General features: G+C 44.6%; 1 protein-coding gene across 4 annotated transcripts in view; it reads right to left on the reverse strand.

Moving 5' to 3' along the window:
- rims2a (regulating synaptic membrane exocytosis 2a) overlaps positions 1–25,152 on the reverse strand; it is a gene marked incomplete at both ends in the record, with an annotated part of 129,426 nt that overhangs the window by 35,731 nt on the left and 68,543 nt on the right. Inside the window, 14 exons of one of the 4 annotated variants that reach the window (XM_079735492.1) lie at positions 3,017–3,166; positions 6,125–6,263; positions 8,973–9,041; positions 10,938–10,958; positions 11,672–11,825; positions 12,535–12,727; positions 13,260–13,390; positions 15,488–15,535; positions 17,178–17,290; positions 17,856–17,902; positions 18,831–18,954; positions 19,201–19,300; positions 20,691–20,810; positions 22,540–22,751. In XM_079735492.1, the coding sequence (XP_079591618.1) occupies positions 3,017–3,166; positions 6,125–6,263; positions 8,973–9,041; positions 10,938–10,958; positions 11,672–11,825; positions 12,535–12,727; positions 13,260–13,390; positions 15,488–15,535; positions 17,178–17,290; positions 17,856–17,902; positions 18,831–18,954; positions 19,201–19,300; positions 20,691–20,810; positions 22,540–22,751 (1,621 nt within the window). The remainder of the gene's footprint in view (positions 1–3,016; positions 3,167–6,124; positions 6,264–8,972; positions 9,042–10,937; positions 10,959–11,671; positions 11,826–12,534; positions 12,728–13,259; positions 13,391–15,487; positions 15,536–17,177; positions 17,291–17,855; positions 17,903–18,830; positions 18,955–19,200; positions 19,301–20,690; positions 20,811–22,539; positions 22,752–25,152) is intronic. The other 3 variants (XM_079735491.1, XM_079735490.1, XM_079735493.1) reach the window with 3 other exon arrangements.

The following is a 25,152-nucleotide window of genomic DNA, read 5'->3' on the forward strand; positions in this document are numbered from 1 at the left end:
CAGGGTGGACAAACCCTGCAGTTACGGTTGGAGTCCATAAGGGGGCGCTGTGGGGGACTGGGAGCAGTGCTGGACCCTGGATTGTGTTCGCGCGGTTTGAGGTGGGGCTACATGTGAGAGACATACGTGACGTTGAGGTTGTCTTTGGGTTGTGTAATGTGTGTCATGGCAATTTGTTCGGGCGGGGGTATTTTTTGGCACTGGTAGAAGGATGCAGATCCTGTTGTTGTTCGAGAGCTGCGGGGAAAGCCGGTTAAGTCACGTAGACACACACACGATATAACACAGAAACATCAGGACACAAGTTATTTCTTATAAACCAACCACATACTAACTAGGTCAGATATAACTATATCATCATAGTTAGATACACAGTGTTCCATTCTGCAACGAGGACATGGACTGAGGGATTAAGGTGAGGACTGAGGAGCATGCATATTGTGAAATACATACACCGTATTCTAGTGCATCTCAAATAATACTAAATAATACATTTTTATTCAACAGTGAAACCCCATCATTGCACAAAACAATAAAAAAAATTAAACAAAATAATAAAACAGCTAATAGCCAGTAGACACTCAAATATTTCTCCCAAAACAAATAAAAACAATCTTTGTCCTCTTCAAGTTACCCACCAGGGGAATTGATTCACTAGATGACTTAAAAATGATTATAATCAAACTGGATGGTGCTCCGTCTGTCACAACCTTGTAGTGTCTGCAAAGCCTTTAATTAAGCAGAGGGAATGACTGTCCAGTAGAGGTGGTGCACCCGTGCTTCCAACAGAAGTGATTAATAAAAACATCTTTATGTTTACGAGATCAAGGAACAAGAAAATAATGCTAATCCATGAAACATAATGTGGTTACACTTATGATCCAGTAATAGGCTTTAGGTAACTGTAAATTAACAGCTACCATATGGTCAAATAATCATTTTCTAATGGAGACGTTAACTACGGTATTAACTTACGTATATTATGTAAAAGAAGAGGGTAAACCTGAACCCTAAACCACTAACCCTCTCCCTCACCCTTGTGTAAATGCTATATAATAATATTATTACTGCACCCTTATATTAATTAATGGTTCATTAACGTACACTTATCATGAAGTGTGACCAGTAATGTGAGCTCTGACCAATGCACGACACTCATTCTTTACAGAATAACGAGTAGTTTGTCGTTTCCGTAGTCCAAGTTTTCACAGTGATCGTCTTTTGCCGAGGGGGGGGGGGGGGGGGGGGGGGGGGGGGGTGAATGCAACTGCATTCACTAATGCTTGTCTTTCCACGCTGTTCACCAGCTTCGTCTTATCCAGTCCCACCCCCCTCCATCTTTCTTTCCCCCTCATTTCCCTTTCTCTGCTACTTCTACTCCAGCTGGAAATGGAGAGAGTAACCGTTTCAACAACAGGCAAATCTATTACATCCTCTGCTGGCTGCCATGGAAACGCAGGCAACTGTATTTCCTCTGCCAGCCTCGACAAAAGCATGGAGACAGAGAGAGAGAGAGAGAGAGAGAGAGAGAGGGAGAATGGGGCCCAATCTAGGCTGGGCAGAGCCCCATTGGGAGCCCAGCTGGGCTGAGTATGCTGCTTTAATACAGAGAGTGAAGCCCTGGGACTCGAGTTCTGAGACCTCATCACCTTTTTGAGAAACAGCGTAAACGCTGCAGGAGTGTGGATGTTATGTCAGGCTGACATCCAGACGGCAGCGGGCACGAACTTGATGAGGAAAAGAGCAATTTGCATTTCTCTGGGTGAGGGGGAGAGGGAGTTGACATGGGCGCTGACAATTTCCTGCATTTTGTTCCAGATGGACGGTTGGCACCGGGTGTCACTGAACGGTCGAAGCGACGGGGTCTGACTGAAGTATACAGTACCAGTACCAAACGCACACTCAATACAGAACATGTATGGTCAAACAGAGACAGTGCGGTACCAGTAAGTTCATAGACTCAATATGGTACCTGTCAGTTCACAGACTCAATTTGGTACCAGTGTGTCCAAACAGACTAGATATAGTACCAGTATGTTAAACCAGACTCAATACGGTACCAGCATGTTCACACATAATAAATTATGGTACCAGTATTTATACACATTATCAAATATGGCACCAGTATGTTCACACATATTCAATTATGGCACCACTATGTTCACACAGAATCAATACAGTACCAGTATGTTCACACATAATCAATTATGGCACCAGTATGTCCACACGGAATCAATACAGTACCAGTATGTTCACACGGAATCAATACGGTACCAGTATCTTCACACATAATCAATTATGGCACCAGTATGTCCACACGGAATCAATACGGTACCAGTATGTTCACAAGGAATCAATACGGTACCAGTTTGTTCACACATAATCAATTATGGCACCAGTATGTTCACACATATCAATTATGGCACCAGTATGTTCACATTGGGAAGGAGGAAGAGGGACCATTGAAACAGGGAGCAGCCATCCCTGATGCCAGTCTACCACTGGCCAATAAGCAGTCACTACCCATGCCACAGAGAAAATACCAAAAAAATGACCTCACACAGCACCAAACTCACCACTGAGCGACAGGAATGCACGAACAAGGTACAACCCAAGCAAGGGCTACAAAACACAGGAATCCCAAAAGCCACTGTCAGGTACAGCTGGCGTACATACAGCAGACACCAGCAACAAAGACACAGAGAGCTCCTGCGAGCCAGCAGGGGGCGCTCCAGCACGCACAGAGAGCAGTTGTGTATCTTCCTGTAGTTCTACACAACGCCCTCACAGACGGTGATGACCTCTCTCTCCGACGACCACAATAAGACAAACAGAAAAGCCGATATCGCTCAGGATACCGTCATCACCTTGCACGATCACAGAGTAAAATAAAGGACGGATCAAGGCGGGGACATTCTGGCGGGAGGGGGGTGGGGGGTGGGGGGGGTGGGCGGAGACGGTGGGACCCCGGGGACGGCGGATGCACACACACAGCAGCCGCGCCACGGGTCAGTACCTCTCGTGGTCCCCGTCAGAGGAGTAGGCACCCTCAGAGTGGGTGCGGGCCATCCGAGTGGAGCGGAGCAACCGGACTGCCTCCTCGCGGCAGAGGGGCGCGACGCGGTGGTGCTGGCGGTGGAAGGGCGGGTGGTGATCGTGGTTACGGCTGGCAGAGAAATCATTGGAACCGGTGATTGATTTGGACCAATGCACCGATCCACAGTGAAGGGGGGGGGGGGGGGTGGAAGACAGAGACCAAAAAGAGAACCATCCCCGATAAAGAAAACCCCTGACAGAACAGAGGCACAGACAGAAAGCTACCCTGGAAACTCATTGGTATTGGGGTAAACGTTGGGGGATTACCTCCAGACAGTACAGCAGTCGCCTCTATGTTTCCTATGTTTGGCATTTCCTATTATTACATACTGTCATAGACAGTATGGAGCAAGTATTGACAACAATGGCTGAGGGAAATCACCTCTACTGGACAAAAAATGTATCAAACAAAAACTAAATAAATACAAATCGAAACCACAAAAACCCTGGTCCATTCACCATGGTAGTGATACTCTATCATCCTCTGCAGTGATCATACAATGACTCATTTTTGCATTGCAATGGTCCACGGAATCCATAGAATAATAGAGACATCACTTAGCAAGGGGACATTGTGCTGATGTGCGCATGATTCTGAAATGAGTAGCAAAGGGTGAGCAATGCTGTTTCTGGAGGATGGATGGCAAACACGGCCTCCATTGAGGGCCACGTTCAGTGAGAACCAGCTCCAGAGGGTGTGTTTTTACCCTCTAGCACATACAACACAAACCAATAACAGACCGTAATAACTAAAAACAAAGAGATGCCACCGACAACGTTAGAAGCTCAGAATGTGAGTGTTGCATATAAGGTGCCACATACATATATATATATGTATAGTATATGTTAACACACTATATATATCGAATAAGAGAGACAGCCATTGTATCCGTGCCATAGCTGTAACAACCGTAAGGCAGGGATCAAGGGCCTGCCCAGTGACTGAAGAAGGAGGGGGGGACAGGGGTGAGGGCGTGGGGCGGGGCTGCATGCAGGCTCAGGTAAGCGTCTACCTGGGCTCCGTCTGATGGTCATGGCGAGGCTGAGTATGTCTGGTTCGAGGTAGGGTGAGAAAATGGCTGCAGCCCCATGGAGGGAAGGACGGGGAGGGAGGGAAGGAGGGAGGGAGGGAGGGAGGGAGGGAGAGGTAGGAGAGGAGGAGAGGGAGAAGAGGGAAGGGGAAATAGAGAAGACAGAGATGTTTCAATGGCGCCGAGGGTGGAGGAGAGGAAGAGGAGGAAGAGGGTATAGGTTGACAGACAGAATAGGTAGATAGATAGATAGATAGATAGATAGATAGATAGATAGATAGATAGATAGATAGATAGATAGATAGATAGATAGATAGATAGATAGATAGATAGATAGATAGATAGATAGATAGATAGATAGATAGATAGATAGATAGATAGATAGATAGATAGATAGATAGATAGATAGATAGATAGATAGATAGATAGATAGATAGATAGATAGATAGCTAAGATCTATAGCTATCTGTCTATGAGGATGACAATAGAGGTGTAGATGCAGGATATGGAGAGTTCTACTTTGTCTTCAGCACACACACACACACCCACACCCAGTCACACACCCACACCAACACCCACACACACACACACACCCACACACACACACACACACACACACACACACACACACACACACACACACACACACACACACACACACACACACACACACACAGTGTGGTTGTGGTGTGACTGACAGAACAGCATTCTTCAAACCAGCCAAGGCAGGTATATAATTACATCATTATAAAAACCTGCTCCCATCTTTACGGTTTTGAATTCTGAAAAACATTCACATCAAATCACATAACATTGAATTTGACAGCTACAATTTAAAGATGTTTGCGGAACATTTATGGACAAAAAATGAACAAATACAAATTAAATGACACATAAAAAAGGAAAAGGTACATACAAAATAAAAAGCTACATTAAAAGAAAGGCAAATAATATCAAATAAATAAATACATGTACCAGGACAGGAATATAGTTGGAAGCATTTTTTATATAAAGGGATCTGGCCAAATTACAAATTCCTCCATAAATGCAATCTCACCTCAAATTTTCTTAGTCGTTCCCAACCGATTCTTATAAATGACCGGAAGTTGTTCATTAAAGGCAGCAGTAATGCAGTCAAGTCGAGCACTGTCAAAGACAATTAAGATAAGTGCATCTGTCTGTGCCTAACGCTGATTTAGGCTTCAGCTCAGAAGTATCCACATAAAGTTGATTGGATGGCTGGGAGTAGACTGGCTGTGCCATTGCCAAGGTTTTTTACTGTTGGGACAAAATATATCCTCCATCGCTCCTGATTCAGCTCAAAGCTTTTTTCCTACTGATATGAATGGGTGAAGTTGCTTTTAGCAGAGGGGAGGGTGGGAGTGAAACATAGCCTCACAAGCATGCCAAAAACACTTAGATATATTTTAATTTGCTAGTAAGCCATGTTAAACTCCCATTCACATTGCATTTTCTTAGACACACAGTCTGTTAGCCTGCGTCCATATGTAAACAGTGTGTGTACACCTGTGTGAACACCTGTCGGTTGTGTACCTCCACCCAAACACAGTGGGGGTCAGATCACATGAAGGGCCAAAAGCTGGGTCCAAACCTGTGCTGTGAGACAGCAGTTGAAGTGCGCTCACACCCTACCTTAACTTGAAGGGTTAAACACTGCCCTCTACAGGTCATATAAGACACTGCATGGCAGAATTTCACAGTATCAACCTTCAATTAAATGTAAGTGCATTAAAAAGCTTGGTAAAACGCATTCCATTTAAGGTTTTATAAATTCCCTTTTCCTCAAATTCACATTTTATACAAAAGACAAAAGAACAAACAAACAAAATGATCTGACAAAGACATTTGTCAGATTAGACACAAAGACAATCAAACAAAAAAAGAAACAACTAAAACTTAGAGAAAAGGTTAACCCTAGGTGTACTGAGGGACCAGAAAGCAGGGTTAAGGGGTCAACAGCCGGGGTCAAGGGTTACCTAGAGGGAGGGGGGACGCTTGGAGAGCGCGAGCGCGCCCGGTTGATGTCGGACGACCTGGAACAGTGGTTGGACGACATCACCTGGTCAGGTACCGACAGCGTGGAGCTCTGGAAGTCCCGGCCATTCGATCGGTAGTCTGCCAACGGAGAGATGGAGAAAAGTAAGAGAAAAGAAGGAGGTTGGGTGGGGAGGAGGGAGAGAAGATGGAAAATGGAAAGAGATAGAGGAAGGGAGTAGAAATATTGTAAGAATGAAAGATAATTTTATGATTGCTGTAGGTTTTAGAACAGGTTTGTATTCATTCATTTATTTTCATTTACAATCGGTTATCCATATGGTGGCAGATGCCTAGAGAGCCTTTGACAAGCATGGTGCATAAAGGGTGTTGTGCGTTCCTCTCTAGTATACAAAAAAGACTAGCTTTGTGCTCAGGATAATTGCAAAATGGCCACATCAGGCTAAAACTTTGACAGAGAAACTTCTGCTAAATGGCATTTGGTACAGGTGATGTATTTTTAATTTTCATTATGCTGAGCTCCCTTGATTCAAACAAATGAGGAACAGGTCTCAGTGTACGTGCGAATCATTGACTGTGTTAACATTGTGCATTAAACATGAAAATAGCTTTTTGGAGAAAATATTATACATTATAATGAATTTTTCTTGCAAGACTGATTCCTCTGTTGAACTTGAAAGTGTTCATTAAGCGATGATCAGGCATGGCTAGCAGCAGAGGTAGGGGTCAATGCCTGGCGCTATTAAAGTTGATTAGTATTCAATAGAGTGTATAACGCATTAAAATGAGCTACATATAACCATGAATCAAGTGTGGGATTAGGAGGGAAAGATTGGATATGATGCTGTAGGAAAATTGACAATAAAATCATTTAATGTCAAATAATTTTGGTAAATGGTGCTCCTGTTACTGTTTATTGTGCACAGTACAGCTAACAGCACTGAACTTGGCTTCACCTATTACCTTTTAAGTTCAATGTCAGATCCATGTCATTAATGAGAAGGTAGAAATCTTTCTATAGGATGTAGACTGTTGACATTTTAACCAAGAACCTTTCGGATGGGAGTCAAACACATTTTATTCATATACATATAAATAGAGACATATATCTCTATTTCTGAAAGTATTCCCTGCATGGAAAACATCAGCACTGGAATGCCACTAATATGCACGAGGACGACATGAATGTAATTTCTGATAGTACTGATAGTGTTACTGTATCCTATTGCTGAGAATTTCCTGATGAGCTGCAATTGGATACAGCAACAGAGTACAATTGGTGGAGAATACTGCTGATGGAAAAGAAAGGCCAACTTCTGCTTCTCCCAACCTCACACACAATTGCAATGATCATTTACTGTAAATTTTCTCAACACCCGTTACTGATCTCATTTGTCAAACTTAGCTAGTACCATTTTTGCTGAAGGGCATTGAGCATGCGATCATGCCATGATTGTAGAAAATAGCATTGTATTACTTTGGTCTTAGTGATAACACATTTTGTAATGTACTTGTATGGCCATCATGTGATGTACATGGAAGGGATTTTGACGGCAGAGACTAATACGATGGTTTGATCCCCAAGACCAGTGTTATCCTTTAAGTAGGCACCTTTGCCTGGTTTGTGGTTGGCTGCGATCCTATTTTAATTATGTTTATTGTTATGAAGGCAGGATTGTATAATGACGGCAGTATAACGTGTCAGTGTTACACCAGCAGCTTTGGTAACGAAAGCCACAGCGAGTGCCATTTAAATCTATCACTCGCATTCCTGATGGTAAAACCTAGATTAAAGTAATATTATCTATCAATAGTCTTCTGCTAAGGCTTTAAGAACTAAAGCTTCAGATCAGTACCATTTAAATCTATCTATCTATCTAGTGTTGAGATCTGTGTCTCTAGTACTATATTTTATGGTTTGATGTGACGGCTAAGCCTATTAGCTTGTGGTCACAAGTTTAGTGAGAGGAGGGGGTGGGGGGGGGGAGGGAGCGAGAGAGAGAGAGAAAGAGAGCGAGAGAGAGAGAGAGAGAGGACTCTGTAGGATGGTGAGATCACAGCTAAACACGGGGGGGGGGGTTTCCCTGGAAATGAAGAGAGGCGGTGGACTAGCGTGATGAGGCAGCGAGGCTCTAGAGAGAACGCTCAGTTAGCTGTGGGTGGGTTTTGCTTCAGCTACTGTACTGATCCACAAAGCCCCGTCTGCCCGCCTGTCTAACGATTGTTCTGTCTGTAAGTCTGTCTGACATATTGTGCCCTCTGTCTCTCTCTCTATTGGCATTGTGTTCCCATCTCAAAGATATTACCATCCAACTTTAAAAGTGCAAACCATTACAATGCACTTGAAAGGCATCATGGGGGGGCAGATGTCCCTCTCTTCCGCTCTCTCCAACACCCCCCTACTGGGAGTGTGTAGAGGCAGGAACCGCATCGAGCCAGAGAAGATCTCATCCCCCACCCCCCACCCACCTCCATATGTTGGTTTAGTTATGTGTTTCAGCACAGAATTCTGATGCTGGCTTATGCCGACACAGAACATAACTAGACAGAGAACCTAACTAGACAGAAAAGTTAACTAGACAGAGATCATAACTACACAGAGATTGAAGCCAGGCCCTGGTTTGACTGGTTTCCAGTGAGTGAAGCGAGGCTCTAGTTTAACTGTTTCCGAGCGAGTGAAGCAAGGCCCTGGTTAGACTGGTTCCCAGTGAAGCAAGGTTCTAGTTTGACTGGTTCCCAGTGAAGCGAGGCTCTAGTTTGACTGGTTCCCAGTGAAGCGAGGCTCTAGCTTGATTAGTTCCCAGCAAGCGAAGAAGCTGAGCGCCATACCCGTGATTACGCCGACTCCCTCTTCACAGTCGTAGTCGGAGATCTCGCTGTCGCTGATCCTCTGAGATCCTTCAGGGCGGATGGGGAAAAGAGGAAGGAATGAGGGAGGGCAGAGGGAGAGAAGGAAAGGGGAGAAAGACAGAGGGAGAAGGTTCATTTGTGCAGGGGGGAAGAGATACATTGCTTGAATCAGACACTCATGTTAAAGCGTAAAGTGTGGGTTATATTGAGTGTTGTATAAGGTATAAATAGAATGTACAATATGTACAGGTAATACAGTATGCCTAAACCATGACGATCTACTCTATGACTGTGGTATATATGTAACTGAATTTTCCTTCTCGGTCTCACCTATGCTTCACTATCAATGGACGAATGGAATGAGACCTCGATTGATGACATCGCTTGTACTGATTGTGTGTGTGTGTATGTGTGTGTGAGTGTGTGTGTGTGTGTGTGTGTGTGTTTGTGTGTGTGTGGGTGCATTTATGTGTTTTTTTATCATAAACATGAGATGTTAACTCAACTCCATCTAATAAAAGCTCACATTGCTGGCCAACCAGCCTTCATGCTCTATCCTCATCTGAGAGGTGGCGCTTTTACATTGACATGTCCAATCTTTTCATATACATCTGAGTTTGGCGTGGGGCCCCTGAGATTGGTGGATCAGACACATCCACATACACACAAACACATACACACTCACACATTTTCAATTTCACTTTCACACACACAGATACGCATCTTTCTCAATGTTGATTTGCTTCCACGAGTACATGGCTGTTCACTGAACTTAAACAAAATGGATCCTTTGCTTTGCTTTCTACAGAAATAATCAGTGCTACACTTGTCTTCAGCCCGACTCCGACCCCCGGCGTGTCTGCGGACTCTCCTTTTGGTTTCAGTTTTACAGCTGTCAGTTCTTGAATCTCACGCTAACACACCCGCCAAAGAGTGACTGAGCCCAGGGAAGATGATTTGTCTGTGTGGAGTGCCAGGTACTGACAGGACGGGGTTGCGGACTGTACAGCGCGTGACACTAGAGCACAACACACTAAGTCCTACTGGGTAACCAAAAAGTGAGGCCACTTTTCTCTGGGGTTTGATAATGGGAACAATATAGAATAATGCAGATTAATAACAATTATTTCTATAACCTCACTATTTCAGCACACACCAACAACAAGTCAAGGTCTATTGAATGCAAAATGGCGAAGTATTTTGCTCTTTAAGAAAAAGGGGAATACATTGGGGATAAAAGTAAGAACTGAGAAGCGAAGGAAAGGAGAGGAATAGGGTTCGGGTTTGGGATTACAAAAATAAAATTGTTTATAAAGACAGGAGTGAAACGGCATCCTCACCTCCGCAGTATGAACCTTAACCAGGAAGTCAGGGAGGAACTACACTAAACAAGGTTTGTGTATCGAGCATTCTGGATTTGATTTGTGATAATGGGAGTGCTTAGAAGAAATATAAACGTATATAAGGATTACATATTTGCCGTTGTTGGAACTGCTTTGTTATGTGATGCGTGACATAACGTAACATAACATAACATAACATTTGGTTTGCGCAGACTTGTCATCACTATCCCATAAACGGGTGTGTTTGATTTGAAACTGTTTGACGTGGTAAGTAATCCATTTCCATTTCATTATGTCTTTACGAGGGAAAGGATCAGGGATTGTGGGATAGGATTGGGGGAAAGCTGTCGACAAATAAGGAGAGATTATTGTGTCCCAAATCTCCAGTTACTCCTAAAGAGAGGTGCACATGCCTGTTAATAAATTGGCGCATAGGGTAGAAGAAATATGTACCAATATTTGAAATTGACTAAATGTGGACAAATGGAAATATGTCAAGGTAGGCTGGAGAATTGGGGCACGGGAATGGTTGCCTTCAAAACGCACAGTAACACTCAGAGGCTTCCCAAAGAGGCACAGGACGGGACCCCATGTCCTTTACCTGAGTTGTACGGGCCTTTATCTGTGAAATCATGAGCAGGCAAACAATGCACCCGAGATGTTAAAACAGCAGAGCAACCAAAAGCCTACAAATGAGCTGTCTAAGTGAGATCTAGTGCCTCTTTAACACAAGGAACCTGCTGAAGACGGCAGCAGATCCTCATTTAGTCCTGATGGAATGCCAACATATGTTCCTAGCATTTCACAGGTTCTCTAATTGGTGATTTTGAAGTAATTTTGACTCCCATCTTTTGTCCAGAGTCACTGCCATGCATTTTTTGATAAATATAAAAAATATCACATTTTGAATATCTGGGCGAGTACATTGCTCTGCAGAAATATAATGCAGGTTCTTATCCTATCATAGACTCGCCAACTATATTTTATAAAATCTCTCACCGTTTCTGTGTATGACCAAAGGGATTACAAAATATCATATATCTACAATAAATTAAGCATTTATATAAAACCAAACTATTTCTGGGTTGAAATGAGTATGGCAGATGGAGGGCATAAAGCCAACGACAGGCTAAAGGACCCGCTCACTATGCAGATAGAAAGTGCTCATTCTGAGGTAACGATAACAATGCATATTCTTATTTTTATGAGATTATACCCTAATCCAAACATACTTATGGATGTAATACTAAATTCCTGCCAAGTCCGTGCCACTAGAGGGCACTAAATGCTACACACAGCACCTTTAAGGAAAGGGGTGTGGAGGGGGCTACGTACTCTGGAGCCGGCGCGTGGGGCTCTCCCCATGGAGCTGCCTGCGCTGGGTGTTGGGGGAGGCACGGGGCAGGGGCAGCGAGGAGACGTCGTGGGTCTGGAGCTTGTACCAGTGGGGCTCGTCGTCCAGCAGTGCTGTCTCCAGCTCGATCAGGATCTGAGACACACAGACGGACCGCGGTGAGGTTTGACGTCTTACAGTGCACACACTGTATGAGTGTGTGGGTTTGTACGCTATAGGCACAGACTGCATACATCCACTGCATGCAAACACTGCACACATACACTGCATACATACATTAATACATAGCATACATAAATGTCATACTCACAAACAAACACACACACCAAACACACACTGTTGTCATTGTTGAATTATGGGGTTAGCCAGGGTAAGACTCGGTTCCCCCCTTAATAAAAAAGAGTTTAGGGGAGGGTCATTTAACCGTATTCAAACAATATTCAAAAACGATTAGAAAAAAACGAAAAGGTAATTAGCTACTTTGACGGGATGAGGAATAAGTATAGACTTAATGCATGAAAATTACATGTAGAATTATTTAGAAAAAGGGAACACCCACCCAGCTTAGACATAAATGACCTAAGAATCATAGGCATACTGCAAATATGAACAGTTTTTCAGTGATCTTTCTCCTTTCATCAATCTCAAATTATGTTGAATTGTTCTTTAACACAACAATTAAAATAACTAAACACTGAATGTTCCTATTTGGAGACCCCCCAATGCAGGTAGAACCGTCAGACCCTTGCTGTAGTATATATTGAAAGTTCATGTGTGTATTGGGAAGTGAGTGGACCAGGGCTGAGGCAGAAGGACAATGTGAGGGGGCGGTGGATCTGCTCACCTCTCCCAGGAACTCGCTCTCCTCCTCCCGGACCCGGGCCTGGTCCCACAGCGTGATCTCCAGCATGCGCTCGCGGAACTCCCGCCGGTGCACGGGGGAGTACATAAAGGTCTGGTTCCATTTGGGCTCTAAGGATTTCTTTACCGTTTTTGTTCTCCTCTTGCTTTTGTCACTGGAGGAACAATAATTCAAACTGTTTTTATTTACAACCACGGCAGGGAACAGCCACGAAAACACACACACACAAGCACACACACACACACACACATACACACACGCACACTTACACACACACACACGCACACTCAAAAGCACGCACTCACAAACACGGGTCACTGGTACATGGCACAGAACAGAGCACGACACTGCGGCATGCTGGGAGACACACACAGGGGAGCGTGAGATGGTGGGCCTGTCTTTCTAAACCTTCGTAAACACTATTTTAGTCATTAGATAAGGAAAGCAGATAAACTTGCACAAACTCATACAAGCCTAAAGGCAGCTATACTTTCCATACAACCTTGACTGGTCTTTCTATCTAACAAATAGCAGATAGAAAGCAATTCAGCCTCTGCACACCATATAGAAATACCCATTTTATCGCTCTTGCATCACATCTACATATCAACCGGTAACACAAGATAACACAGAAAAAGCTGTGATGTAGAGGGTGAAAGTTGGTTGGGGGGGGGGAGGGGGGGTGCGTAAACTGTTCCTTCTCTTACCTTCTGTCCGGCAGGAAGTAGATTTTGACGTAAGGGTTCCTGGGTCGGCCATCTTCCCTGGATGGCAGGTCCTTGGCGCCGAGGATGGTGACAATGAGCTGATGGCCCACCTTGTCATACCACAGTTTGACCTGCAGGGGGCAGAGGGGAGCAGACACTTCAGGGTGAGAGAGTGCTGTATATGCCACAGCAATTTGAAAAAAGAAATGCATACAAAAACAATCTGAAGCTTAAAAATAGCAGCGATGCAGGAGAAGACGTGGAAGTGGAGGCCGGATGGAGAGAGGTGTATATAACGTTTTCTTGATGCTGCTTATTGTGTCTTTAATACAAAATGTTATTTGGCTCTTGTTCTAAGATGTAATATTGGCGACATTGTGCAAAACATTGTATTCTCCTGCATCTGCCCAATGCATTTAAACAAAGGTAAAGATTTTGAACAGCTCGCATGCTGCAGGGAAATGTCTCAAGGCTGAGATTTCAGGAAGACATGAGCAAACCAATGGTTTTGCCAAATATGCAATTCTGAATTTGAGATCCCTATTGATGCTTTGATGTCGAGGTTTATTGACTAGCTTATAATTTATATGATATTTGATCATTCAAGTCAACAATAGTGTAACGATATGGATGCTTGTACTGACTGTGCAGCCCTGTGGGGGTGCCTACTTTCAAATGTAGTTTCCAATGCCAATTTGATCTTTACTTTGATTGATGATCATTTGAAGCAGAGCTATGGAATGCTAAAGGAAACATTCTGTGAAGTCAGCAGTGTTTGCTCGCCTGCCATGGTCCTGTAAACCTGTAATGTCGTCTTCAATAGCGTTCTCTCCGTTAATTCAGTGCATATTGATAGTAAGAAATCAACCATGCGTGTGTTTGTGAATGGACCCGTATGGACACATGTTCACAGCGAACACTTAGAAGAGGAGAAATCTCCTTAAAATGAAGACGTGGAGGTGAAATCAAAGAAAAATGGATATAAATAAAATTGTCTTCTAAGTACCGGTCCATACTTTGCATGTTATGATTGTGGAAAGGGGGTGACACGTAGGGTTTGGACCAAGGCTTTGTTTGTCTGCGTGTCATGCAGCCAGGCAAGGAAAGGCATTCAAGAAACGACTTGACATCGGCCCGCAACACAGAGCAGGGAGCCCGAGGTCAAGGTAATGTGTTTGGGTTTACTATTCATTTTAAACAAATTAAGGACTATGGGTTTTAATGTGTCCTAGCCACTGGTTAACATAAAGGACAGGAGTACACTATTTTTATAGCAGGCTACATAATACAACATTTACACACAAACAAACAAGACTCCCAAACTGCCTATCTTATAAGGTTTTTGGAATTATGTAAATTAGTAAAAAAAAGACATGCATATTACGTTTTTCATATATTAATATGATTAAGAAAATAATAAGGACAACAGCATCCCCAGTAAATGTATACAATTCAATATACTAAATATATAATGTATATATAGAACTGTGATGATAGAATTATTACGTACTATAAGAGCCTCCCAAAGCCAAATAAGCATCAAAGGCTCGGCTGGTTTGAAGTCAAGTGATATAAATTATTATTTATTAATTAGTTCACATCTGCAAAGAAATACGCCATCTGTTCACACCCAGCCGCAGAGAGTGAACTATGTTGTTTTTTTTATGCAGCATGAAAATCCCCTCCCATCTACCTCAATGTGCTGTTTTATATCCTTCTACCTTATATTGTGATTGACAGAGATTTTTAAGGCATTCTGTGATGTTAACCATAAGGAGGGGCTAATATCATTGTTCAGATGCCATGATATACTTTGTTAACTAGAAGAAATTAAGAAAGAAGATGTTGAATGACATATCCAGGAAGACACCCTCCTAAATTGCCACAGCAGGGCAAGACCGTTACTGAGATAACTTTAGGAAAACAGGCATGGAAGAGGGTCTCTTAGAATCATAGCAATGTAGCTCAGAACCATTGGGCATGCAATAGTATACCCGATCATAATGGCAAGAATGGGTTAAAGGAAACGTGAAAAATATAACCATCGTCATGAAACTCGAGTCAAAATTAAAGGCAATAAGATGGCACGATGGACGGCACCGGAGGGAAGTTAAAGCGGCCATTTCCCAGGGAATGCATTTTCCAGAGTATGGAAACAGAAAAGAAAGGCCATGTCAACAGTCAAGGAGCGTAGACCAATAGAAAGCCCGGGCTGGAGGGCCCATTACCTGAACCCTAGGGGGGAAAGGCGCTGTTCTTCTACTAAGGCTTTGGCTCTGGGTAAGCAAAATTGAACAGCAAAGAAAAACAAAAAATCTGCAATAAAACCAAAACCCCACGACAAAACAGACACACAACGAACTCATACATTTATACAAGAGACCTATTAGACACACTAAACACAAGGACAGCATACTCTGAGTGAACAATTAGTGCTCATGCGTTTTTATTCATTGCAAGTGTTCGGGAGTGTGGGTTGCAGCAGCTATTCACTAGACTGTTTTTCTGAGGCCAACCCGCCCCAAAAAGAGAGGCTTTCGGAGAGAAATTATCGATGACTCATCGTCTTTATGAGTCATCGTGTCTTTTATTTCTCTACCGGACGATTTTCCTCTGCGTACGTTTGCGTCACAGTGACGCACCTATTGACAATTGTAACCTGCCAAGCAAAACTTTTATTCATTTCATTGTTCACTTGTCTAAACTGCAGTAAACGGTTGCCCAGAGTTAACTAAGCTCCTCATAAAATGCATAATCTGCAACTGCGGTAAAATACAGGGTTTTTTTGTGTAGTGAGTTGGTAGATATATTTAGTTATATATATATTTGGTGTACAGTAAACATACATCTTGGCAGGAAGTACATCTAACTGCTCTGGGTTTTGTTTTTTAAATTAGACCGATTTTCCTTCTCAGGGCTAAGGTAAAAAGAGAGGTCTTCAAAGCCTATATGTGCAACCTACTGCTAATGACTAGCAGGAGATCAGACAAGGAAGGCCACATATCTAACCAAATTCCCTCTTGGAGCCTTTTGATTGAGTTGATCTAGTGGCTGGTGTCTTAAAGAGCCCGAAGTTCAAGAGCCTGGGCTAAGTTCCTTGCCCCAGGGGTGTATTTTACAGTGGGATAATGGACAACACACCGTAACCTTATCTAGAGTCCCACACCGGGCTGGGACAGGGCCAGTGGAACCGACTCACAGACTCAAGGTGTTCCCTCAGAGTTACACCTACCTGAACATGGGCTTCCAACTCCACGGTCTAATCATTAATCAACCTAAATTGCTTCATCTCGTCCGTAACGCTGTCACACCAAATACAAACTGGTTAATCATGCTTTTATAATGTCGCATAAATTCATGGAGCCAGTTCAGTTGAGGCACGGTTGGACACCTAGCACCACTAGGTCAAGCTTTTTCGTTCTCGAGAGCGGCAAGTATAACACATACTCCAGATCAGCTATGGCTCAAATCCTCCTGCCTTTTTGGAATCTACTGCAAATCTATTGGTTGGTCGGGTCAAAGTTGAAATCATTCCCACTCGGAACGTGTGTCATCACCGCGGCAACTTTCTGTGAGGCAAGGTGCATGGCCCTCCTTCCCTCCCCTGAATTTGCTGCAGTGCTTTCTCTATTGGAGTACAACGAGGGAGGAGCTCACAGATGGTCTCCAACCGCGTCTCAAATGTAGAACCTGGTCTGGGTCCTAACGTCGTCAAGGTGATCCGACGCAACACTCTTTGATCTGTCTCGGCTTGTCTTGCCCTGCCTCTGTTGTTCTATCACGATGTATTTTGAATGTCATTTAGTGTGTTTGAATTGTGTCACATGTCAAGCACTTTGTTCATCTGCTTGAATAAAGTCTCTTGTTATTATTATTACTGTTCAGAGTAGTACAGTTTGGTATTGCTGCAGTGCTTACTGAGAGCTGTCCTGAAAGGTACTGAGGAGCATCCCTCAGCATGCTGGGACTCATGGGGGACGTGACGGAGATGGAGGGACGGTCCATCTTCTGAGACTCAAAAGAGCTTGAACCTGACAAGAGGGGCGAGAGACAGACAGAGAGGCAGAGAGAGGGTGAGGGTGAGAATGAGAGAGGGAGAGAGAGAGAGAGACAGAGAGAGAGAGAGGCTGAGATACTTGCTTTTCTGTGTAAAGTGTTGTGACACGAGTGACACGAGTGAGTGACACAATGAAAAAATCGGTTTGGAGTGAAATCAGAGGAGCAGGGACTTAAAGAAAGGGGGAGAGAGAGAGAGAGAGAGAGAGAGAGAGAGAGAGAGAGAGAGAGAGAGAGAGAGAGAGATTAAGAAAGAGAAGGAGAGAGAGAGAACAAGAAAGAGAGAGAGAAAGAAAAAAAGAGGGAGACATGAAAAAAAGAGGGCATACTTGCCGTTATAGAGAGTGAGACCAGATGAAAGGAAGAGAGAAAAAAGAGAAGAAAGAAAAGAAAAAAGGGGCGAGTGAAGCATAGAGCGACACAATGATGGAATCCTCTCTCCCAGACGGTCCCTTAGCTTGATGTTTCTGGGCTGATTAACCGGGTTAAATGGGCCAATGAGGGGGGGCTGGGGAGAGGACACGCCGCGACCACACTCACTTGATTCCTGTTGTGCGTGTGTGCTGTCCGGTATCCTCGGAATATCGCTAAAGCGGAGAGAGAGAGAGGGAGAGAGTGAGAGGGGGGGAGGGGGGGGGGGGGAGAGAGAGAGTGTGGTGGGGGTAGAAAAGTGGTGAGTACACGTTTAAGATTTTAAGACAGAGGCGACGGATGGGAGCGGAGCAGGAATAGGAGCACAGAGGAGCCCTCGAGGCTAATGCTAAATGCGCTGCGCTTTCGGGGCGCTCATGAGCACGGCATTTGTCTTCATTTAGCGTAGCCGCTAGCCTGAGATGTGCCAATGCGGTGGGTAAAAGAGAGAGGGAGAGGGAGTGAGAGAGACCTCCTGCCTGGCTCCCGGTCTGTCTCTCTCCCCCCCTCCACCTACTCCCTCCTCGGGGAGCGAAGCCGAATGCAGAGCTCAAAGGCAGGCAGAGACTAATGTTTAATTAGCTAATATGCAGCGCTGCTTGGTCCAACTGCACATTGGGCTCTCCCTGCTGGAGACTTGATGATAAAAGCCCAGCCTCCCGGACCACCACCACGACCACCCACCACCCCCCACCCGAGTCCACACCAATACGCTCGTATTCCTGCCTCTCCCCTAAAATCCCCTCTGAATGTCAGAATCCAAACCATCTGCGATATTTTTGATCATATTCTATCAATGAGCATATCATCAGTTTATACCCAGAAAAAGACAGCAGATATCATTTCAAGCCTCAAATGTTTCCTTTGTGAAACATGTGTTGGAATGCTTTGATCACACACACGTTAAGGTGCATTCACTTGAGAAACATTTAGATGCCCCTAGGTCAGTCCCACGACACGCATAAAATACACAAAATCGGCGGACAACACCCTGGCTTTTTGGACGGTAGTGCACGTCACGTGCCACTCCGCGGCAAACCACCGTGAGGTTGGTGATCCAGGCGCTTCTCGAGTGAACACGCCTTAGCAGTACCAATGACTCACCCTATTGGCCTGGACACCACCAGCTCCACCTGGGCCTCAGGCTTGGATTCCAGAATGATATTGTAAACTTCTTTAAATGTGGCCCCTTGTAAAAGTGTCCCGTTCCATTCCAGCACCTGGTCACCTGCGGACAGATATTTGACAAACACCATAATCAGCAACGTGTCTTTGAATGATCAGGTAAACTAGACATAGACTCATAGAGAGAAACATGTGTCTGTGGCATAGAGACATAGACACATGTTCAGCGTCGTGTCTTTAAATGATCAGGCCATCCTCGTGGGTGTGGCTAAGATCTCTCTTATCGCAAAAAGTAAAGAAGCACAGAATTAATATTTTTTAGGACTGAAGCGTCGGGTTGTTTTCCTACCTGGTCTCAGGTGCCCGACCGTGTCCGCTAGACTCCCTTTCCTCACTTTGGTGATGAAAGCACAGAGTCTCCCAGATTCTGTCATCTTTCCCCCCACCACCTGCAGAGGAGAACGGGGAGGATGGGTACATGTATATATCCGTTCACAAATACACCAATCAGTGAGTCAATGAAGTGATGAATCGACGACTCTGTCTGTTGGTCTGTCTGTCTCTCCTTCATTCGGTTCTCAATTATTCACATAAATAAAGCAATGAATATGTACAATCTATAAATCCACAAATACTTCACATTGCCTTGTTTTCCTATTTTATTCTTCAAAGAATCTCGCTGAGGTCACTCACTGCTCGTGCTTTTTTCGCCTGCGAGGCGCGTTGCTTGAATAAAAATAAATAAATAAAGGCATTATGTGTGGAGGAGAAAGGGTCCACCCTGTGCTTTGCCATCTCCTCTGCAGGACCGCTCTTACTAGCCTCAATAGTCTGCTGCTCTGAAGCGTGGCTACAAGCCCCTGGGCAGCATGTGTACTGTACCACACACCCCTGCTCTCCACTCAGCATGCACAGGCATCGTATGTCTCTCCCTCTCCCTCCCTCTCTCTCTCTCTCTCTCTCGCTCTCTCTCTCGCTCTCTCTCTCTTTCTTAATGGCAGCTGAATGCCAATATACAAAAGTGCTTAGGGAAGTTCCGCTAAATGAAATGGCTTTATGTAACGAACGTGGACCCAGTGAGGGGAGAAGAGAGAGAGAGAGAGAGAGAGGAGGGGAGAAAGGGGGAGGTGGGGCGTAGATAAAGTCTATTGGAGATGGACAGCATCGGCAGGGGATGGGCCCGTGAGTGATGGACTGACTGCCGAGGTTGAAAGGCCTCGCTCGGCTGGTGCTGAGCGGACAGAAGCGCACAGTGCAGCACTGACACGCCGACACGCCGCGCATGTGTTTGAACAGTGGGCGGAAATAGAATGAGAAATGAACCCACACTTAAAGCAGGATTCTTTAGGCGTTGCACTGGGATGGAGCGGCCACCAAAAATAGGGGGTTTGCACCAAATCATGGGCATGACATCACAATGATCCAACAATAGTGAACCGAAGGGTTGGGATTGATTCAAATCACAAGGGGGGCTGGTTCACAACTATGGCAGACAGCTATAACAATACAGATTACAGGACGCAGAGTGAACATTTCTTTAAAAGCTCCGGAGATAATCAAATATACCTTAATAGTGTGAACCACATCTATAATGAGTACAGCCGAGGGGTGGGTAAAACCAGCCAGACAAGATGAACAGCCACAGAAGAATTCCGTGCTGCTAATGCCACGGAATCCTCCTCAACATCGCAGATCATTATTGACGCCGCAGAAAAGGTCAAAAGGTAAAAGTGCACATGATTCCTTGAAAAGACGCAGGGGACACATGGCACCCGGGACACTGCTCAGACACACACACACACACACACACAGAAGCAGTGAGGGGTTCAAGCTGCTCACCTTCAGTCCCAGCAGGGCCCCCGAGTCTCGGGGCACACTCCCGTCCTTCATGCGCTTGTTGAGCAGAATGCGTCCTATCAGGCGATCCTCGTCTTTGGAAGCCTGCCATGTCACTGGGTGCTACAAGGTCAGAGTGACAACACACAGCCTGTGTTTTACAACTCATCCACTTAAGAGTTATCACTTCAGACTTCAGTTCATTGTGATGGGGTGGAGGGGGGTGGGGGGGGATGGGTGTTGGGTGGGGGCGGAGGGAGCTGGTGGTGGGGAGTGGGTGAACAGGTTTGTCAATTCAAGTGAGATAAGGAAAAGCTCGCACAAACTCTGCAGAAATCCTACTTTTAAATGGCTACACGTTTTCCTAAGAGGTTTACATCCACTTGTTGAACAAGGCCATGGATAGATAGATTAAACAATTTAAAAAGAAATGTTGGCAGAGCACACGCCCAGTATGGCCTTAAAGGTCTATTAGGCGGATTTCAGGATGGGGTTGAACTTGTGAGAGCCTGTCCCTGCGAGGGCGGAGACTAGAGCTTCATGCAGCAGCGACCCATGCAGAGATAACGCAGGCAGAGCCCCGACACTCGAGACGAAGGCTGTGGGCCTCTCGCTCAATGAGCGCTCCACGCAACACAAGCGTACACTAAGACCCACCTCAAGTGCACTATGTCGGGTGGTTTAAAAATAGGACATTATGCAATTGGCAAAAAACGACGGGAATAGGGGGGGGGGGGGGGGGGGGGCAAAAATGGCATTCTAGCAGACGAATAACAAATGGGGGATGAGTGTTATTGTTTGTACTTTCTCAGGAAGATCATGAAAAGAGTGAAGGACAGCGATGGAATCAAAGCCACAAAACCCAAATGGGATGTGATCACAGACATGGCAGTGAAAAGGGGAAAAGAAAAACAAAGGACCTTATTGGTCTGTGTTTAGAAATATATTTATATTAATCTGATCTTTCCTGTTCAATTTTCATTTTACGTGATATTTTTAATATATTTCTTAAGTGTGCCTAATTTGGGTTTTGGTATAGACGGTTAAGGGTTTAGGATTAGAGTTAAGGGTGAGAAGGATGGACTGGTGTCTGTGTGTGGGCGCCTGCATGTTTCTGCATGTCTGTTATTGTATAAATGTATGTATTTATGTGTGTATGTGTGTATGTGTGTGTGTGTGTATGTGAAGGTAAATGTGTGTGTGTGTGTGTGTGTGTGTGTGTGTGTGTGTGTGTGTGTGTGTATTTGCTTGTGTGTGTGTAGGTATATATGTGTGTGAGAAAGTGTTCAGGTGAGGGGGGGGCGGGTTGGGCAGCAGAGTGAGGGGGGGGGGAGGGTTTCCCTGACCCACTAAACATGGCCGCCGCAGAGCAAGAAGACAAGGTACGCAGAGAGAACTTGCATGCAACGAGGTGAGCCACCCGTGTGCCTTCACAAACACAGGGGTGTGTTTCAGTGCTGCCCTGCAGACTGTGAGGGGTCATTTCTGGTCATAGAGCACAATAGCAAGTGGCAAGCTAAATGTGTGACCCCCCGTCCCACCCTCAAACAAAGTATAAATAAACCAAGGGAAAAAAAAGAAGAATACTTTTTTTTGGCAACACAGAACAATGTGCAGCCAAAGTTCAATCATCCAAGTAAAATATCCAAATCCCAAAGGGTTATAAAATGTCAAATAAAATAAAATCCAAAGGACAAAAACAGCCCACCCATTAACAGTGTCAAGAGAGCAAACAATTTTTTTGATAAATTGGTATTGGTTATATATCAAATCATTAAAAGGTCAAAATAAGAATAAAAATAGAACAATAAGAATAATAAAGAAAACAAAGCAGGCTCAATTGTCTCAGTACCTTCTCACTATGGCTATGCTCCTCGTTTAGGGTAGTGCTACTGCACGTATCAACTCCAGAGTCTTTAACCTGGGGCTCGCACCATGCCAAGTCCTCTTCAAATGAGTTTCCCCCAAACCGCACCATTTTCTTTTGTCTCTCAGATAAGGTGTGTGTCGGCTCAGACATATATGTCTGCTCAATAGTTTGTCTTTTTCCCCTTTGACTGTCCCCTACAGGTGTGGGATAAAACAAAAAAATAGAAAGAAAAAACAGAAAAGACATGCAGAGGTGTAAATAAAACAAAGGAAACATGAAAATGACAAAAGACTTGAGAGAAGGAGGACTTGGGGGAGGGGATGGGAGGGGGGGGGTTAGAGAGGGGGAGGATAGGGGAGGGAGGGGGAAGGGAGGGGGTGCTGGCAGGGCTCCGCATGTCTCACCAAAGACATTGGGGAGGCTTCGCTGCTATGCCAAGACGTATGGTCCCACCAATGGCCATCCAAATCTGTAAGGGGTGGGGGAGGAAGGGGGAGGAGGAGGGGGGGCAGGGCGGGGAGGGGGAGGGGGGGGGGGGGGGGGGGGGGGGGGGGGGGGGGAGGGGGGGGGAGGGGGGGGGTACCAAGCGCTCAAACGTACATACACACACACACATGCGCGCGCACACACACAGAAGAGGACATCGAGAGGGGCCGGTAAGGACACCGCAGAGTCATACAAAGGATCACCGGACACGTACACACAGACAGAGACACACACACACACACACACACACACACACACACACACCACACAAACACACAGGAGTGGACAAGAGCCACAAGTAAAATCACATATTATATATACAAAGAAAACAACAGGTAAAAGTACTTCAGCATCGCGGGAAACGTCTGTAAATTCCCTGTGAATGAACAGGAACACAATAATGCAGCAATATTATATGGAACACATCAATATATGTTTTGTAGACAGACAGACACACATGCAGATAAATACACACACACACAGGTACACACACACACACACACACACACACACACCAACACGCACACACACAATCACACACGCTTGCACACACACACACACACACACACACACACACACACACACACACACACCCACACACACCCACACACACACACACACACACACACAGACAGGTACATGCACACACAAACACGATCAAACGCAATCACGCACACGCAGACACACACACACACAGACACAGTTAAGAACTAGATTTGAGTATTTATATTTTGGCTCTATTGGATATCAGCCTCTTTCAGAGGGAACTTTTCCTCCTTGCCTTCTCTCTTCCTGTCATCTGGACCTTTATGAGGTGTAACCTTTTGACCAAGGCAGCGGGCAGACAGTTGTAAGTTATTCCCTTATTAAAAGCCTGCTCCATTTTACATTCACATTGACGTTGGTTTAAAACAAAGCAGGGGATTCCGCTATCTTATCCGGGCTGGATCTGCGAGAGGAAGCAGGGCAGATGGCTAATATGTTTAACGTGGCCCTGCCTTAACTGACCTCCATCTAAAGTGCACCAGGGAGAGCTTTTTAAGATGGAGCCCAGATTGTAAGTCCTTTGACAGCCGCATCAGTGGGCACCGGGCCTCAGGAAATGGGCAGCCTGAGTGAACGGCCATGATGGAACTCTTTGATGTTCCAGGGCATTACTTTATTTTTTTCCCAGGTATTTGTGGTACAATCAATCAGCTTGTTTCTGAGTTATATATATATTGTCTATGTACTCCGTGGGAATATGTGCTCTTGAATAGCTTCTTGTGTGTATGGGTGTTCACTGCAGGGCTGTTTTCACAATTGTGTATTACACATACATGGCCACTAGAGGATCATTGGTTATCAGACCCATAAAAATAAGAGTGAGAAAGTTAATTTGTTTCGCAAAAAAAGGCACTGATTCTCTTTTTTCTACCTTCGGTACCTAAAAGCTTTTGCAAGAAGGAAAATCCCACCACCACTTCCGATATGATTATAAGCTTAAGCTAGTCAAAAAGATGGAAACGTATAGCCAGTTAAGATATAGGGTTGAACTTACAAGAGGAAAAGATACAAGTGCTTTCTGTGTGAGAGGTGTGTCGGGAGACTATTTGTAGAATGATACAGACACGGGGGCCCTGTGGTGACCTGTGTGAGTGATACTCTAGTTTTAATTAGCCAATTCATGTATATGTTATGTTGTATGCGTTATATATTTTGGGATAGTTTAAGTTAAGTTTCAGAATGGTGCTGATATGTTTCGAAATTGAAATTGAGCATTATAGGATTTATATTTGAATTAATTAATTCATTCAAATTGACCAGTTGACTTGCTGTCTTCATTTTTTAGGTATGGTTATTAGAAAAAGAGCCAGTTACCTTATAATTGTGTACTAGTGTGTGCATGTATCTGTGTCCAGTGTATGTTTGTAACATTTTAAACTCTATGGCAGCAGTTGCAAAACTGCCGCCCTGTGAAGACATGCTACAACACCACATTTAAACAAACTCCACCTCCCCTACAACAAAATAAATAAATAAGGAAATACAATAAATGCTTTACCTAATGGATCCATACTGGGTCATTTCTCCCTGCCTTAGGAGCCAATCAGAACCACTGATAAAAAA

Source organism: Pollachius pollachius (assembly GCF_949987615.1).
Source record: "Pollachius pollachius genome assembly, chromosome: 1".
Classification (NCBI taxonomy): Eukaryota; Metazoa; Chordata; class Actinopteri; order Gadiformes; family Gadidae; genus Pollachius; species Pollachius pollachius.